Consider the following 18,941-nt stretch of genomic DNA (forward strand, 5'->3'; position numbering starts at 1 on the left):
AGTGTAATTAGATTTCTATTAAAAAAAAAAAAAAAATTCATGGTTCAGCAAAATTACAGACACCGTTAGCATCTCCCACTTCCAGATCTGATAATAAGCACTCTCGTGTCACCTGTCACCGGTACTATACTATTCCTTGTCTGAAATATCATCCACAAGAACCAAATCCAAGCCATGTCACCCATTAAGTCCTAGTTACAACAGAGAATGTTTTTAAAATAATAATTAAAAAAAAAAAGCCTGAAATTAACAGATGAATTTTATTGCATCTTTAAAATCACAAATAGGTCTGGCATCTTGTTGTTTCCATTGCTGCACAACTCTTAGATCTTATTCATCAGCCTGCTGAACTGTTCCTTTTTCAGAGACATAGATACCATCCAAAAATTTTCTTATATCCTTGTTTTTAACTGTTGTTGCTTGCTGAATCAAAGCAGCTGAATTTGATACAAGTTCAATGTCATTTCCTTCAAGAATTAACTCATCTTTCTGGGCTTGAGATACTGAACAGGCAACACCTGGCCTCATCCGAACCCTGCGGATATATTTTTCACCCAAGAAATTTCGGATTTCAACCAGAGATCCACTCTCCTGAATAACAACGTTGATGGGGAAGTGAGCATACACAGACCTCATCTTGTAACGGAAGCCCAGTGTAACACCCTTGATCATGTTCTGTACATGACTACAGATAGTGCGAACTGTAGCCAGCTCTTTTCTATTTCCCCACCATTTGTCAACCCGAAGCCTCTTCTTTTTCTTCCCAAGTAAACTGAGCTCGACATTGATATGATTGAAGTCCCTCCGCAGGGTTCCTCGGGGGCCCTTCACAATAACTGTGCGTCCCTTCAGCGTGACGTCGACATTTTCTGGAATGTCGACAGTCTGGTTGCTGAGAATGGTCTTCATTCTCGCAGCAGATGCGGCAAAAAAGCCACAAGTTACTCTTGCTTTTATTGTCACATTGTCTTTTCAGTGAAGCCTTCCTCCCACTTTTGACGCAGCCCCTACCTGAGATTGCTCTGTTCTTTTTCTTATTTGCTCCCAGATCTATAGTTGTGACTTTCAAGTTTTTTTATTACAATTTAATTTTTTTAGCAGATGAAGGGCTATTCATAGTTTTTATTTCTTTTTGTGTCATTTTTGGTAAGTTGTGATTTTTAAGAATTTGTTAATTTTATCTAGGTTGTCAAATGTGTTAGCAGAAAGTTGTTCATCATATTGAAGATTTTAATACCTCCTTTTGGTAGACAAAATAGCAAATGAAACATCCATAAGAATACAAGATATCTGAACACCCCTAGCAACGAAACCTGTCCTAACTGATCACTATAGAATATTACACCAAAAAAAAATTTTCACTATAGAATATTACACCAAAAAAAAAATTTGCAGAACACATGTTCTTTTCAAGTACTGTTGAAATATTCACTTCATAAAGGCCAGGTGCTGGGTCACAAAATAAGTCTCAAAATCATATTAAATTAGATATTCTTAAAAAATAAGATAGCCCCCAAAATCCCAAAAGTATTTGAAAAGTCAGCAACACACTTCTAAGTAAGCCATGAGTAAAAAACAAGTGGAAATTTAAAAATATTTTGAACCAAATGACAGAAGAAATGCAACATTTCAAAATTTGTGGGAAGCTACTAAATCAGGGCTTGAGACTAAGTCACTAACTCTAAACGCTTAAATTAAAAAGGGCAAAACTGACTATCCAAGGACAGAAAATTGAGATCACTTGGACAAGGTCTCACTGTTTGTAAGTGAAAGGGCCAGGATTTGAATGCTGTCAGTCTGTCTCCAGGTACTGTGGGCTGAATCCCCCAAGCCATAGTGTGTTTTGGTTGATACTTTACTATATTTACCTGGTTAAATTTGCAAGGACAAGCATCTGTGTGGTGTTCCTGGGTGTCAACCAGTGGATAGAGGGAAACTCAAGGTAAGCAGATATAAGATTGACATATGGAAGATGAGCCAAAAGCCTGCTCTAGATGTTAAGGAATCTTTTGTCCCTGGAGGCATTCAAAAAAGATACAATGTCAGGTCTCTTCTCCCAGGCAGAGCCTATAAATTTTTATATTCAAGCCAGGCACTTAATGGATACTCTGAAGTAAGCTATCATGTTCTGCCTGTTCTATCATGTTTTTTAAAAAGCGATTATTTTTCTACAAGCTGTGATTTTCTAGTCATTGGTCTAAAGGCCAGAAAGATACTTTAATAATAAAATGTGATCTCTTCCCCTGTTTGAAAAGAAATAATTAAACAAACAAAATTGTATTGTCATTCCCCCTCTCACCGTCTCAATTTTCTCATCGCTCAGCGTGCGTTTGCTGTGCTTCTTTAAAGTACTTTCCCAATTGCTGTGTTTTGCTCTTTGGTCAATAGTGAGGATGAAAAAAAAAATCACAGGTGCAAGTAGCATCTGAAAAGTTTAAAGTGGAATGATCACGGATGGTGTAATTTTCTCCTGTCTGGGAAGAAAAGAACTTCTTAAAGTTGAAGCTTTACAGAATATCAGCTCTTTAGCATCCACATCCAGCCCAGGCTTGCTGAAAGACACACTTAGTTCTGTGTCAGGAAAACATCTTGTACCACCTCAGGGATCAGACTGGCATTTTGAGAGGGAGAAAATCCTTCACAACCACGTCCAGGAGAAGCCTTTTACTTTTTTTTTTTTCCCCCTAATGACTCATATGCTGGATTGGAATGCCTCTGAGCTGACCCTAGCAAAATAAAACTGAGACTAATTAATGGAGAAGAGATAATACAGATGGGTCTAGTTCCTGTATTCATGGAAAATGATGCCTTGAACTCAAAATGAGAATGAAAATGGGAAAATAATTCTCATTTTTTAAAATTTTATTTTTAAAACAAAGGCCATTGGGAATCTCATTAGCAGTGATCTGGATGTCAAGAGATCTGAGTTTTAATTCTTACTCTGCCAACCAGGTGGTCATGTGACCTTCAGAAGCCACTTCCGCCTTTCTGAGGCTCAGTTTCCAGATCTGTGAAATGAAGTTGGTTTTACTTGCCCACCTAGCTGGGAGTAGGAAATTATATTAGAAAAGCAGCTATGACCTTGCAAAGAGTTCATCACCCAGTGGAGGAGGTTCGTGCTTCTTGCTTTAGAAGATTCCTTTGGGATGCCTGCCTCCTTCCAATTTGGACACTGGGTTAGGGGTATCTAATGGGTTCTCAGAAAATCTTGTATTTACCATTATTCTAGCATAGATTGCACTCTTTTACTTCAGACTTTATTTTATTTTATTTTTTGTTTACACTGGTTAGACATCCTCTTGCAAAAATTTAAACATTATAAAAATATATCAGACAGCATCAAAAGATCCCCTGATATTGCATGCCCCAGATATAATCTTTGTTGGGTTTTCCATCTTCCCCACTAGACTTCAAACACCTGAGACACAATTTTATTCATCTCTGTATTCCTGGTGTCTGGCATATTGGGGTGATCAATAAATATTTACTAAGTAAAGAAGCAATCTCAGACTTTTCCATTGTTTTCTTTTCTTTCTTTCTTCTTTTCCTTTTTAAAGTATGCTGCCTAGGCTAATAAATCTCTGAAGTTAGTGTTTTATATAGTTACAGGAGCTTAAGATCATTTTATATAGTTATAAGAGCTTACAATCATTTTCTTGATATGATGTTTTCTCTAAACTATAGCAGCATTTGTGTAACATCAGGCAAAAATTAAGAGCATCCCTTTATCAATACTATTATAGAGTTTCAATATAAAAACACACTATAAAATGCAAGAGTATCAAAGAAACTTTGAAAAATTTAAAACAAAAGTAGAAAATTCCCTAGGCTTTCCACCTTAATGCAAAACAAAACAAGACAAAACAAAACAAAACAAAACAAAACAAAACAAAACAAAATGTTGGTTTATTGGTTTATCCTCTTTTTGGTCATTTCCCTTTTTCTTTTTTTAATGGCTTTAGAATTTAAAATTATATAGAAAAATAAAATACATTCGTATGGTCCCAAAACTCAGAATAAGCAACCATTAATATTATATTTGCATGACTTTGTAAATGAAAGAAGTAATTTATTGCAAACAGAGTTGACTGCAATTACTGTCATGAACTGAATGGAAGTCCTTCCCGCATAAACAATATATAGGTGTTCTGCCTGCTGGCTCTTGGCTCTTTTCTTACCCTTCTGTGCTCTCTGCTGTATCATATGGGGCTGGAAGACACCAAACTATGTTTCACTGACTCCTTTGCCTGCTGGTTTCTCAGAGGTACTGGTGGGAGATTGCAAAAGTGAGAAAAAGAAATAAACCATTTTGCTTTTCCTTATGGTATCATCTCTGGCCGCCGCAGCAGCAACAGCAGAAGACTGCAGGTTACTGGGTTCATGGTCAAAAGTAGAGCCTCTGGCTGATTGGCCGTGAGTTGGGCTCTGTTCAGATTTGCTAATGCTGCCGTTATGCAAAATACCAGAAATGGATTGGCTTTTATAAAGGGGGTTTATTTGGTTACAAAGTTACAGTTCTACAGCCATGAAGGTATCCAAACCAAGGCATAAACATGAGTATACCTTCATTGGAGAAAGGCCATTGGTGTCTGGAAAACCTCTGTTAGCTGGGAAGGCACATGGCTGGCTTCTGCTTGCTCCCACATTGCGTTAAGATGGCATTCTCCAAAATGTCTCTAGGCTTAGCTTCTCAGGGCAAACTCTGGCTAGCAAAAGTCTACTTTCAATGGCCATCTCCAAAATGTCTCTCTTGGCTGCAGCAGCATTGAGTTCCTTTGTGAACTTGTGCGTAGCGAGGGAAATTTTTGACTCTTATTTCAGCTGTCTGTAAACAAGTGTCTTCTGTGCAGTGTATTCAAATGTCATGTTTTCACGTTTGCACTTTTTTATTAGTGATTTCACTGTTTGAAACAGCCCCCAAGCTGGTGCTGAAGTGCTGTGTAGTTTTCCTAAGTGCGAGACAGCTGTGATGTGCCATACAGAGAAAATTGTGTGTTAGATAAGTTTCTTTCAGGTGTGAGTTACAGTGCTTTTGACTGTGAGCTTTTATAGGGCCAAGGTAAACTAATCAAGACCCATGCTGAATGGGCAGGGCCACATCTCCATGGAAACAATCCAATCAAAGGTATAACCCACAGTTGGGTGGGTCACATCTCCATGGAAACATCCTAATCCGAAGATTCCAACCTGATCAACACTAATATGTCTGCCCCCACGAGACTGCGTTAAAGAATGTGGCATTTTGGGGGACATAATACATCGAAACCAGCACAGGCTCTTAGCTAAAGCTAAGAGTAGAAGCAGCCTCTTGACGTCTGGGTAATATTTCCTTTTACCTTTTGTACCTCCTTCCCTTTCAACACCTTTGAAACCAATTGTGATCATTTCTCTTTATTCAGGGTAGTTATGTTCTGTAGGCACCATGAACACTGAATGAAAGGATTTGCAGAACATAACCAACCTATGTGTGTGTGTGCATCTGTGTGTGTGTAAATATTATGAGATTTTTAAAATAGGAATTGACTCATGTGACTGTGGGATGGGCAAATCCAGGTTCTGTAGGACAGGATGCAAGCTGGGAACTCCAATGAAGGTTTTGATGAATTCTCCAGGAGAAGCTGGCTGGCTGAAATAAGTAGAGAAAGAAATTCTTCTTTCTGACTGCTGAAATCATCAGTTCTTCCTTTATAAGATCTTTGACTGATTTGAGGAGGAGAATTTTCTCATAGCTGAAAGCAGTCTCCTTCGTTGCTTGTAGATGCAATCAACTGTCCAATGACTTAAATTCATGGAACACCCTCTCTAACAATCAGGCCAGTGCTTGCTTGACCAAACAACTGGACACCATAACCCAGCTAAGTTGACACATGAAACTAACCATCACAATGTTTTTCTTTTTAAAGACTTCATTTATCTTTCTCTTTCTGCTTACATTTGCATGTATTGACTCCCTAAAAAGTTCTGTTTCTCCAGCCCTTTAGAGACTGCCCTCGCTTAACCCCATCTAGAAATAGTATCATTATCTTCAAAACATTTTACAGCAACATTTAAACAAAGCCCCTGAATATCAGTTGAAGCAAGTTTAATCATAAATCACATTGGGAGGCAGGTAATTGCAGTTCATTAAACAAGGTGTTGATTCATTAACCCTGAACTCACAGTCAAAAGCACTATAACTCACACCTGAAAGAAACTTATCTAACACACAATTTTCTCTGTATGGCACATCACAGCTGTCTCGCACTTAGGAAAACTACACAGCACTTCAGCACCAGCTTGGGGGCTGTTTCAAACAGTGAAATCACTAATAAAAAAGTGCAAACGTGAAAACATGACATTTGAATACACTGCTCAAAAGACACTTGTTTACAGACAGAGAGCTGAAATAAGAGTCAAAAATTTCCCTCGCTATGCACAAGTTCACAACGGACTGTGAAAGTGCTGTGAATATTGATTTGGGGGTTACAAATAAACTTCAGCCCGTAGGGATTTGCAAATTGCGAGGATTGGCTTTATTTGCCTTAAATATCTTTTTGCTTAAAGTATCTAAAATGACTTCTGTAGTTATTTTAGGTTAGTTGTCTTTTTCTTACTCCCTTGTTATGTTATGTTTGTTTGAAATGTTTTTTTACTGTACATTTTTAAAATTTTTTTATATAGTTAATTAAAAAAAAAAAACAACGAAAAAAATATGCAGAGCCCCCTTGAGGAGCTGGTGGAGAATGCGGGGGTGTTGGGCTTCCCCACCTCGATGGTTGCTGAGGTGCTCACAGACGTAGAGGGCTGGTGGTTTGATGGGCTGAGCCCTCTACCACAGGACTTGCCCTTGGGAAGACCGTTGCTGCACTCCCTATAATTGTGCCTAAGAGCCTCCTCCCGAATGCCTCTTTGTTGCTCAGATGTGGCCCTCTCTCTCTAGCTAAGCCAACTTGAAAGGTGAAATCACTGCCCTCCCCCCTACGTGGGATCAGACACCCAGGGGAGTGAATCTCCCTGGCAACGTGGAATATGACTCCCGGGGAGGAATGTAGACCCGGCATCGTGGGACGGAGAACATCTTCTTGACCAAAAGGGGGATGTGAAAGGAAATGAAATAAGCTTCAGTGGCAGAGAGATTCCAAAAGGAGCCGAGAGGTCACTCTGGTGGGCAGTCTTACGCACAATTTAGACAACCCTTTTTAGGTTCTACTAAATTGGGGTAGCTGGTGGTAGATACCTGAAACTATCAAACTACAACCCAGAACCCATGAATCTTGAAGACGATTGTATAAAAATGTAGCTTATGAGGGGTGACAATGTGATTGGGAAAACCATAAGGACCACACTCCCCTTTGTCTAGTTTATGGATGGAAGAGTAGAAAAATGGGGGCAAAAAACAAACAAACAAAAAACAAACAAAGGCACCTAGTGTTCTTTTTTTACTTTAACTTTTCTTTTTCACTTTAATTTTTATTCTTGTTATTTTTGTGTGTGTGCTAATGAAAATGTTCAAAAATTAATTATGGTGATGAATGCACAACTATACAACGGTACTGTGAACAACTGAATGTACACTTTGTATGACTGCATGGTATGTGAATATATCTCGGTAAAAATGAATTAAAAATATAAAATAAAATTACTTCTATTTTCCTTAGCAGACATGGATAGATTGTCATGTTTGTAAAATTTACAGAAACAGCATCATGTTGTACATATTATTCTGTATTTTCTTCTGGTTTTAAAAGTAAGTTATAAAAATACAAAAAAAGTGCCGCTAAAGTATGTGTTTGGTTTAAAAAATGTTGCCAAGTGAGCATCATAAAATCACCACTCTGAATGAGAAACAGAACCATTGAAAAACATCAGAAATTCCCAGTATATCCCTCACCTACAGCATGCTTTTTCATGTCACAATATAGTTTTGTGATATAACCATGCTGATATCTAGATTTGGTTCATTCTTTTTAACTGTTGAGTCGTATTTCATCCTATGAATGTCTTACTTATCCGTTTTCTTAATGAAGTTAGGAATGCTTGCAGCTTGTTCATCTTCACACACACAAACACACACACACAACTTGCAATAAATATCCTTCCTCGCATCTCCTCGTACATGTGTGAGAAGTTTTCTACAGCTGTTTGGTCAGATTGTGAGTCATAACCTGTTCATGGGTTGAGAAATCAATGTAAGGGGGTCCAACAACATTTTGTACAGTTTTCTTGAAGTATATTTCACACATCATAAAGCTCACCCATTTGAGTTTACAGCTTAGTGGTTTTTAGAACACTCACAGAGTTATGCAGCCATCACAAAAATCTAATTTTAGAACATTTTCATCACCCCCAAAAGAAACCCCACACCCCTTAGCAATCACTCCGCATTCCCACCCCACCTCTCCACCCCAACCCCAGACAACCACTAATCTACTTTCTGTTTTTATGGATTTGCCGATTCTGGACATTTCACATAAATGGAGTCATACAATAAAATATGGCCTTTTGTGGCTGATTTCTTTCACTTAGCATATGATGCTTTCAGGTTTCATGTGTTGTGACATGTGTTAAATAAAAATAAAATGACCATTTGCATTGGAAGTTGCTGGGAGCGGCCCCCTTTTTGAGAAATGGCAGGGACTTTTAAAAAGATCAAAACTGACCAAGGACATAACTTTCTAAGAGAGTGGAGCAGTCTCAAGGAAGTTGCAACTTTTGCAACATTAAGTGATCAGCTGATCTTGGTCGGTAGGGACAGCCTATTAAAATTGGGCAAATATGGTATACTATTCCTTCCTATGTAATAAACAACTTGAGTGTCAACCAATTACAACTTCCCAGTTGAAAAATCCCCAACAGCCTTTATAAGCTGCTATAACCAACCCCTTCTCTATCTTGAGGTTCTTACTCCAACTTCCTTGGTTTGAGATCACTTTGTTGGAACAGTCTTTCATTAAACCTCAGCCTTGATTATGCTGGTTACTTTGTTTCTTTTTACACATATATCATTGCTTCCTTCTTTTTTATGGCTGAATAAAGTTCCATTGTATGCCTATATCACATTTTGTTTATCCATTCATCTATTGATGGACATTTGAGTTGTTTCTACTTTTTGGCTATTATGACTAATGCTGCTAGGAAAATTAGTGTACAAATTTTGTGTAGCCATATGTCTTCAGTTCTCTTAGGTATATATCTAGGAGTAGAATTTCTGAGTCATATGGGAACTCTATGCTTAAGTTATTGAGAAGCTTCCAAACTGTTTTCCAAAGCATCTGCACCAGTTTACATTCCCACCAGCATTGTATGAGGCTTCCAATTTCTCCACATCCTTTTCCAACACTTGTTATTTTGTGTTTATTATTATTTTTTTTTAATAATATCACCCAGTGGGTGTGAAGTGGTATCTCATTGTCATTTTGATTCACATTTCTCTGATGACCAATGATGTTGAGCATCTTCACATGTTTATTGCTCATTTTTATATCTTCTTCAGAGAAATATCTATTCACATCCCTTGCCCATTTTTGATTGGATTCTTTTCCTTTTTTTTATTGTTGAGTTGTAATTCAACCAACTTTTAAAATGAAATATATAAAAAATGCTTAGAATTGTGCCTGGAAGACATACCCATTCCACCCCCACACTATTGATGAAATATAGAATAGAATAAAACAGATCAGAGTACATTACATGTAGGGAAGATAAATATTATCCAAGAAATTTTTGTTTCAGTTACATGAATGTAAGTGTGAATTGGGTTATATGTGAATTGTAGTTCTTACTGTGGATTGTGTTTATAAGAGATCATAAGCCACTCTTCTAAGCTAGGTATTTAAGAGAGGAATTGCTAAATTACAGAGTGCGCCCATGTTCAAGTTTACTACAGAGAGATCTATGATCCCTTCTCTACAATACTTGAAATCCAAAAACCTGTAAAAACCATATTTCCCTCGTAAGTTTGCAACAAAGTCCTAAACTGATTTTGCAACAAAATCCAACTGACCTAAAATGACATAAGGCTACTTGAATCTATATTTATCCCATATAGTGTGAGTATTCATGTTACACTGCAGAAAAATCAGTATATTAACTATAGAGTGCTTTTCCTGAACCCACTGGGAATGATAATGTGAAAATGGTATCTGCACCTTTTACCTTTCTAACTAAAAAACAAAAACAAAACCAGAGTTCTGAAACACATCTGGTCTCAAGGACTTTCAAAAAGGGCTTGCAGACATAGGTTCCCAAAAGCTCTCCAAAGTGGCTGAACCAATTTTCACTTCCACCAATAGGATGAGAGAGTTAATTTCTGCAACCCATTCACCATCTTTGGCCAGACTAGGTACATCTTCAGACTTGAAAAGTTTTGCATTCTGATCAGTGAAAAGACAGCTTGTTGCTGTTTTAATTTTCGTTTCCCTGGTTCCTGGAAAGTATGCACAGATTTTCTTACGTGTTTTGGCCATTTGGATGTCCTCTTCTGGGAATTGTCTGTACATATATCTACTCATGTTTTCAGTCTTATTTCTTTAGCTTTCCAGAAACCGACTCCAACACCACATTCAAGTAATTCCAGTTTTCAGCTGGTGGGAAATTTGAATTTGTCCTCTCACTTTTGTCTCTTGTTTTTTCCCTAAGGTAATAACGGTAGGAGAGAAACCAAGAAATTTCAAACAAGGATGATTTCTTTCTCTATCAATACAAGAAGTATTCAGGGTCCACGGTGTAAACACGGCAGAAAGAGCTTCATCACCCCCCACTAGCCCCAATTAATTAAATTTAAGCTCATCAGAACTTCTAATGGATGAAAAACTCTAAAAAAATTATTCAGTCAAGCTAGATTATGATTTAAATGACATTAAAGTTTGACATAGTCTAATGTGCACCTTTTAAATGTAAATGTTGAGATATTGCCAACTGTTTACTGAATGCACATAGCTGATCACTTAAATGTTTAATTCAAATTACCAGCTCAGGATACATGAAATCACTTATTCTAGCTGAAATAACCATACCCAGAAAATGAAATGTGTAGAATCTTCTGGCCCCATCTTAATCAGAATAAATATTTATATTTGAAGAGTCCTTTATTGTTACCAAATGCTTTTATATTAAATATATCCTCTGATGTTTTCAATACCTCCTGTGAAGTAGACATTGTTGTTCCCATTTTTCAGTCTGGATAACTTGGGCTCTGAAAGTGGAAGTGATTTTTTTTTCCCCCTATTAAGCAGAGCTGGGGGATAGGATAGGGGGATAAGTTTTAGATGGGTCTGGAACAGGAGCTGGCAGGTAATGGAAGTGGTTCAAGTTGGCTGGGAGTATACAATAGGGAGTGGTGAGGACTGTGGCAAACCAGAGAGCACACAAATTCTTCTTTAAAAGATGGCTGTGACTTTTCTCCAGCATATTGTTGACATGCAGGCATATAGGCTCAGTATTGCCAGAGCCTCCCAATTTCCAGGAGAGATTATGAATCCAGATTTTATAGAAAAATACCCTGATTTTTAAATGTTGGCAAACAATTCAAATTCAAGGAATCTGGATGTTTTTGCCTAACAATGAAGGGTGCAGGTGGGGGACGGACACACATATGTAACAAATCTGTTCTAGGTATTCTGTGTGTATTATTAACCAAATCATCGGCCCTACTCTGAGTTAGATACCAGGAGAATCACCATTTTGTAGACAAAAATGTTACTAAGAAATTTTCTCAGGGCCAAACAGCCAATAAGTAGCAGAGCTGGGATTTGACCAGCATTTCCAAGGAATTGAGGTGAGAGATGTGCAAGAGTAAGCAGAGGGAGAAATCTTCCTTGGGTGCCGGCAGTAAGAGGGTGCATTGTCTATAGTTTTAAAACAATAATAAAAACTGGCTAAGATGGTTTGGTTTTTATTATCACCAGGAACAGGCAATTCAAAACAATTCAATAAAATACTCAACCATGGAAAAAACTTTTGTTAATATAAATTCTAAACAATTGCTGAGTTTACTGTTGAGTTTTAGTAACAGATAAAGCTTTAAAATGACATATTTTAAAATGATATGATATAATATAGAATGTATTCTATATGGATATTAATTCCAAGGATTCCCAGATACACAGTCTGCCCACAGTGCATGTGGACTTAGCTTGCACTTTGTTTCCAGAGTAAGTTTGTAACTTTTTGGAATCATTTGCACTTGCTTTAAGGATAGTTCTAGTTTCCAGCCTTAGTGTATTACAGGTACATAGTAGATATGAAGGAAACAACCTTACCATAGTGATTGTAAAGACAAAGAAACAGAACTTGAGTTACTCCCATTCTGCCATTCTATTTGACCAGTTGTCATTTTTATTTTATTTAAAACTTTAAACAGTGAAACAAAGTGCAAGCTGCAAGGTGCAATATTTGTTTGGTAAGTGCAAATTTTAGATTTATACCTGAAATATTTTACTGAATCTGCATATCTTTAAAATGGAAATTTTCTTATTATTTTGTTGTTTATCATTTTAGTACCTTCTAATATTATTGCTTATTATTGCAGCAGGCCAATATGTAGGTATAAGTTTTTTTCCCAAAAAAATGCATTAATGCAATTAAAAATTATTGCATTAATAAATTTCTTTTCCCTATTTTTGTGTAATTTAATTTTTATTAAATTTTTTTCTGGCTTGCTTATACATACAAAGTTTAATAACAGAAAATGTCATGTTTTTTTCTAGCCATTATTATTTTCAATTCAGTGTTTGCTAGTGAAAAGAATTTTGTCTTATAAAGGAGGGAGTGTTTACAAAATGATCTTCTGTATTGGTCAACTATGACAGGCCAAATATATTGCTTCTGGAGGCATGAAATTTCCAACTGTGTCCAGTGAATGGCTGAAAGAGTGGGTATGGGAAATAGAGGTAAAGGGTGGTGCTAGTGTGATAAGCAGGGGCCACCCCATGGAAGGCCCAAGGATAGTGGGAAGGTGTTTTGATACTCTGCCAGTATGGAAAGATGTCAGAAGCAACAAAAAGGGACTGTGGGAGTTGCCAGGAAGCAAGGAGGGGGGAGGTCTGCACTTCTCTAGCAAATAGACTTCCGTGCCCTGGTGCTATCTGAGGATGACCCTACGTTCCCAGCCAGGGCTGCTAGATCAGGCAGGAAAACACATGTGAGGCTGGATTTCTGGGCAGGTGCACGGAACTGGCTGCTGTTGGTAAAGTGGACTGTCATCTGCTAATTCTGCAGCCACTGACCTACAGCAATGTCTATGGAGAGGAAGGTGTTGGAGGGTGTTTTAATTTCTTGGGCTACTCAAGCAAATACCATGAAATGGGTCAGGTTAAACAGGGAATTTATTTGCTAATGGTTTGAATCTGGGAAAAAGTACAAATCCAGGCAGCCTCAAGGTGATGCTTTATTCCCAGAGACTGCAGTATTCTGGGGCTGGCTGCTGGCGATCCTTGGTCCTCAGCTTGTCACATGGTCAGGCATATGGTGGTATCTCCTGGTCACTCTCTTCTCTTCTGGGTTCTGTTTATGTTTGGCTTCTGGCTGCTTCCTCTGTGGCTTTCTCTCTGTGTGTGTGTCTGAATTTCACAAAGGCCTCCAGTATTAGGATTAAGACCCATGCTGACTGAGATGGGCCACACCTTCATTGTAGTCACCTCATCAAAAGGTCCTACTTACAATGGGTTCACACCCACCAGAAAGGATTAGATTTAAGAACATGTTTTTTGGGGGTACACGCAGCTTCAAACCACCACAGGGGGTGAGGATGAAGGTATTAAGGGGTCCACAGAAGTCAAATGGTCACTGATCCCAGCCGAGGATGAACATGGCAAGTGTGAGAAAATCATACCTAGTGAGAAAAAATGTACAACAGAAAAATAAAACCCACAAGCAAAATGGCATGTCTGGGCATTGATAAAAAGGAGCAATTTCTGAAAATTAAATGGCGCCACTATCTTAGTCATGATGAGGTTTTGGGAAACAGTTTGCAAAGGCAGAAGCCATTCCAACTCTCCCATTCTTTTTCCTCTCTTTTCCCAAGAGCTGATGTTTCCAGCTCAGAGATGATGCTGAAGGCCCATGGTAGGTGTCCCTAAGTAACCAGGGACTGTGACAAAACCTAGCTGCAGGCTCTTCCAACAAAGAAACTGTCCTTGTTGCTGACATGCTTGTATTGACATGCCAGGGGTCAAACTGCACGGCAGCTGGGAGGCAGGCTCAACACAGGAATATTCTAAATACATAAAAAGGCTACTCAGATGATAAAAGGGCAACAAGTAAATTGTAGGGGAGAAAAAGAGATGGGAGGGAAGGGAAGCACCTATGCATGAAGAGACTTCAAAGACATTTCAATCAATTGCAACGTGTCACCCTTACTTGGATCCTGATTTTAAAAACACAAACTGTACCAAAAAAAAAAAAAATTATGACATTTATAAGCAGTTGGACATTTGAACTTTACCTGGATATTTTATTATTAAGGAATTAATGTTTATTTTTGGGGGAGAGGGACAATAATGGTATCATGTAAAACGGTTCTTATCTTTCAGAGATACATATTGAAACAGAGATGAAATGACAGGATGTCTCAGATTTGTTCTACCGGGCACGGCAAAGCTGGAGAGGCAGGAGGGCTGGCTGTGGAGGGATTCTGGAAAGTCATGGGCTTTGTTATTCTGTTCTGCCTTCTATCGTGAATGTTTGAGATTCTTTCCATTGTAAAAATATTTTTTAGAAATTACTCAGTTAAAAAAAAAAGATGACAGATTAGCTCTAATATCACAACAGTCCACTAGGAAAAAGTTCAATGCCTTTTAAATTCTCTTTCAATCTCTGTATGTTCAAGAGAAAACCCCAGGCAGGTGCTTTTAGGCCTTCAGCACTCCTCTTTGCTGGGTTATTTCCCCACTGAACAGAGGGAGGAGGCCTGGGGCTCTGAGCCTTTGGCAGGAAACAGTATCTACTTGTAACCTGGTGGCATTCCTTTTGTTTCATTGTGTTTATTTTTATGGCTACCTTCTATTTTGGCAGCTGATACTGGTTTTCTATTTGCAGAAGTGACATACAGAGTTTACTTCTTAAATGAATATATGTTAAGTTTGACTTAAAGACCAATAATGAGTAACAGGTGGTACTGAGCTATCAAAAAGTTGTTAGGGTAGCAGAAAATGACTGAAGTTTGGGAGGCACTGATAAAGGTCACAGGCAGTAGTCGGCCCTCAGGGACCAGTGACTGAGCCCAAACTATTTTGGACTAAACTCAAGACCACATTTTTCCAACCCCCATGGGGCCCGACACCTAACATGAGTTAGGTTAGTGGTGCTCAGATGTTCCACTCTGAATTTCTGTGCTGTCTGTGGGCTGCATGACAGATGGCTGTTTTTAACTTGAGCTAACAGACTCAGGGATCTTTGCTAAACCACGTGGACACTCTCTTACCAGATTTGAAGGCAAAAGGAATGGGGAGGGGCAAGTTTAACAAGCTGTGTCCAGCCAGCAGCTATGTTCTTTGAGACCTGCACAGTATGTTTGCTTTTTTGTTTAAAAAAACAATTTATTTATGCATTTGTTTTTTTCAAAATGCAATTTTATTGCGATATACTCACTATATAATCCATCTAAAGTATACAATCAATGGCACACAGTATCATCATATAGTTGTGCATTCATCGCCACAATCAAGTTTCAAGCATTTTTATTCCTCCAAAATGAAGAAAAACATATAAAAAATTAAAAAAGAACACTCAAATCATTCCATACCCCTTATCCCCCCCTATTATTTGTATGTTTTTTGTCATTATTTTATTACTCATCTGTTCATACTCTGGGTTAAAGGGAGTGTCAGTCACCAGGTTTTCACTGTCACATCGTCATAAGATCAAAGCTAAATAGTTACACGATTATCATCAAGAATCAAGTCTACTGGATTACAGTTCAATAGATTCTGGTATTTCCTTCTAGCTATTCTGATACACTAGAAACCAAAAAGGAATATCTATATAATGCATAAGAATAACCTCCAGATGGACTCTATTTGAGATCTCTCAGCTACTGAAACTTTGTTTTGTTTCTTTTTCCCCTTTTGGCCAGGAAGGCTTTCTCAATCCCACAATACCAGGGCCAGGCACATCCTTGGGAGTCCTCTCCCTCGTTGCCGGGGAGACTTACACCCTTGGGAGTCATATACCACGTAGTGGGGAGGGCAGTGAGTTTACCTGCAGAGTTGGCATAGAGAGAGAAGCCACATCTGAGCAACAAAAGAGGTTCTCTGGGGGTGACTCTTAGGCATAACTATAAGTAGGTTTAGCTTCTTTGCAAGAATAAGTTTCATAAGGGCAAGCCCCAAGATCGAGGGCTCAGCCTTCTAAATTGGTAGTCCCCAATGCTTGCGGGAATATCAGGAATTCCTCAAGTGGGGGAAGTTTAACATTTTCACAACTAAGCATCCTGCCTATTGCCCTTTTATAGCCACCCCCCTTCCCTGTCCCTAATCTCTGGTAACCATTATTCCATTCTCTGTTTCTACAATTTTGTCATTTCAAGAACTTTATATAAATGGAATCACACAAGATGTAACCTTTTGGGGTTGACTTTTTTTTTTTTTTTTTTTTTTTTTTTTCATTCAGCATCATTTCCTGGAGATTCATCCCACTTGCCACATGTATCAATAGTTCATTCATTTTTATTGCTAAGTAGTATTACATGGTATGGATGTAACACAGTTTGCTTAGCCTGTTGAAGGACATCTGGGAGATTGCCAGTTTTTGGCAACTCCAGATAAAGCTGCTCAAAACATTTGCCGACAGGTTTTTGTGTGACCATACATTTTCATTTCTCTGGGATAAATGCCCAAGGGTGTGTGATGGTGGTTTTAATGAGTTGGTTGCTATCATCTAAAGTTGGGATGTTTCATCTAAATACCCATGTTACTGGTTTCTCCTTGATAATCAGAAAATCTGGAAAAATGGGACCACATTGTCTCATGATCCCAATGGGCCAGGGCACTCTGTTCTCCCAACACCCCCACCTGGTCCCTTTTAATTATTTGTTTACCTGCCATGTCTGGTAGGCTCCTGGTTTGCCTGAGAAGTGAACAGGACACCTGGCTTGTGCGTGAACACTGCTCTGTGGTTAAGAGGGCCAGGATATGAACACAATGAATTATATTTTGATTTAAAAATATATATATGTTAATTGTTTTCATATGCATAAAATTTCCCTGGAAGTATAGTCAAATGGAAGGCCCTGGTTGCCTCTGGGGAAGGGAATTGGATGACTGGGACCGTGAGGAGAATACTTTTCACTGTGTATCCATTTGTACGTCTTAAGTACAATCTTGACTGTATTACCCACTCAAAAACGAATCAATAAAAGGCTTAAATAAGAACATAAAGACTTCCTCACAGAATCCCCCTCTAGGGGCATCTTTTCCCATAAATCTCTTTCTCTCTCTTCTTTCTTCAGAGAAGAGAGTCCACTCAAATCTGGAATCTCTACAGAGGGTTTACCCCAACACACTCATATCCCCTGGTCTGGGGCTCTCAGGCTTTGAGAGTGATCTGCAAAAATCCTCTTATCACCATCCAAAAGCTGGGTGGCCTTGGAGGATCCGGCTCAGACCCATCTGGGGCTCTCTGAAGCCCAGTGAGGTGTTATGCCCAGCCTGGGAGCCACCTCCTCCTAGAAGCCTTCCCAGCCTGACTGATAATGTAACCTGTTCTTTCTCAACTGGTGGCATCCACGTGTACCTCCCTGATCACAATTCAGCACACATTTCCTGGGCCCCTTAAACAAGCTGGGCCTTTGGGCCCTTCCTCAGCCCCTTTTCCTGAAGTCCACTACTTGCCAGACCCTTCCAGCTCGACCAGGTTGAGAATTTAGAGGCACGGAGAAGCCCCCGGACCCCACCTCTTCTACGCAATCCTGTAGACTGAATTTAAGAACTAAGCTTCCTGTGTGCAGGACTCCGCATGAATTAAGTGAAACTCTTTCGCTTTCTTTTCTGGGGAAGAAAAGATGGTACGTTCTGGTCGGGTGGGCGCACCTTAAAGCCACACTTCAGATGACCCTCCTAAGGTCTCCTGAAGGCAGTGGGTGCAAGTCACTTAACTTCCTTGCTCCTGGCGGAATGGGGTCAACAGTCCCTTATGAGGGTCTACCGAAGGGGAAGCACCAGACCTTACGCCCTTCGGTGCCCAGATCCCCTCTTCTGGGAAACAAGGACTGGGATGAGGCGCACCGCATCCTCATATTTCCTGTATCTGTGTGTGTGTGTTGGGGGGGGGGGGGGTGTATCTGCTTGCGTGTCTATCTCCGGGGGCTGGCTGGAAAGCCCCGCATTGGCGCCTAGAATTTGAAACCATGGGGGATGACCCTGGAGGCTGGGAAAGCGCGCCAAGATTTCCCGCGTGCTCAAGGAGTAGCCCACAGGCGCGCGCATCCCTTCCCGCTCTTCCCCTGCGTGGCCCGGGGTGCTCGCCCCAATCCCTCCCTCCCGCGCCCGCGTGGCCCGGGGAGCGCGGGCCGGGCCTGGGGGCGGGGGGTGAGGTCGCCGGGAGTTCAGCCCCCTCGCGCCCCCGCCCCTCCCTCCTTCCCCCCCGCGCTTCTTCACCTGCTGCCCCGGCGCGCGCGGGCGGGGGCGGAGGGCGCGCGCGCGCGCGCAGGCGGCGAGGCTCCGGGTCGCCGGAGGTGAGGCGAGCGGAGGCCCGGCCAGGATGGCGCCGCGGGCCCGGGGGCCGCCGCTGCTGTGGCTCGCGATCCCGCTGCTGCTGTCGCTGGGTCCTTCCGCTGCGGCGTCCAAGCTCAACATCCCCAAAGTGCTGCTGCCCTTCACGCGGGCCACGCGCGTCAACTTCACGCTGGAGGCCTCGGACGGCTGCTACCGCTGGTGAGGCGCGCGGCCCCGAGCAGGCCCGGGGGACGGCGCCGGGGTGGCCGGGAGGGCGCGCGCGGCCCTCGCCAGGCCCGCGCGCAGCAGGTG

General features: G+C 40.3%; 2 protein-coding genes across 2 annotated transcripts in view; one reads left to right on the plus strand and one right to left on the minus strand.

Moving 5' to 3' along the window:
* Positions 1–284: 284 nt before the first annotated feature.
* LOC119509012 (60S ribosomal protein L9) lies at positions 285–920 on the minus strand. Its single transcript, XM_037802801.1, has one exon. The coding sequence runs from the start codon at positions 907–909 to the stop codon at positions 331–333; it is 579 nt and encodes a 192-aa protein (XP_037658729.1). The 5' UTR covers positions 910–920; the 3' UTR covers positions 285–330.
* Positions 921–18,496: 17,576 nt separating this feature from the next.
* Positions 18,497–18,941, plus strand: part of NUP210 (nucleoporin 210) — a 134,165-nt gene continuing 133,720 nt past the window's right edge. The window contains exon 1 of the mRNA XM_037802788.1: positions 18,497–18,848. Within this exon, the coding sequence (XP_037658716.1) occupies positions 18,676–18,848 (173 nt within the window). The 5' untranslated portion in view covers positions 18,497–18,675. The remainder of the gene's footprint in view (positions 18,849–18,941) is intronic.

Source organism: Choloepus didactylus, chromosome 1 (assembly GCF_015220235.1).
Source record: "Choloepus didactylus isolate mChoDid1 chromosome 1, mChoDid1.pri, whole genome shotgun sequence".
NCBI classification, from domain to species: domain Eukaryota; kingdom Metazoa; phylum Chordata; class Mammalia; order Pilosa; family Megalonychidae; genus Choloepus; species Choloepus didactylus.

Coding starts and splice junctions, on each gene's coding strand:
- LOC119509012 (XM_037802801.1), bottom strand. CDS start 909: ATGAAGACCATTCTCAGCAACCAGACTGTCGACATTCCAGAAAATGTC.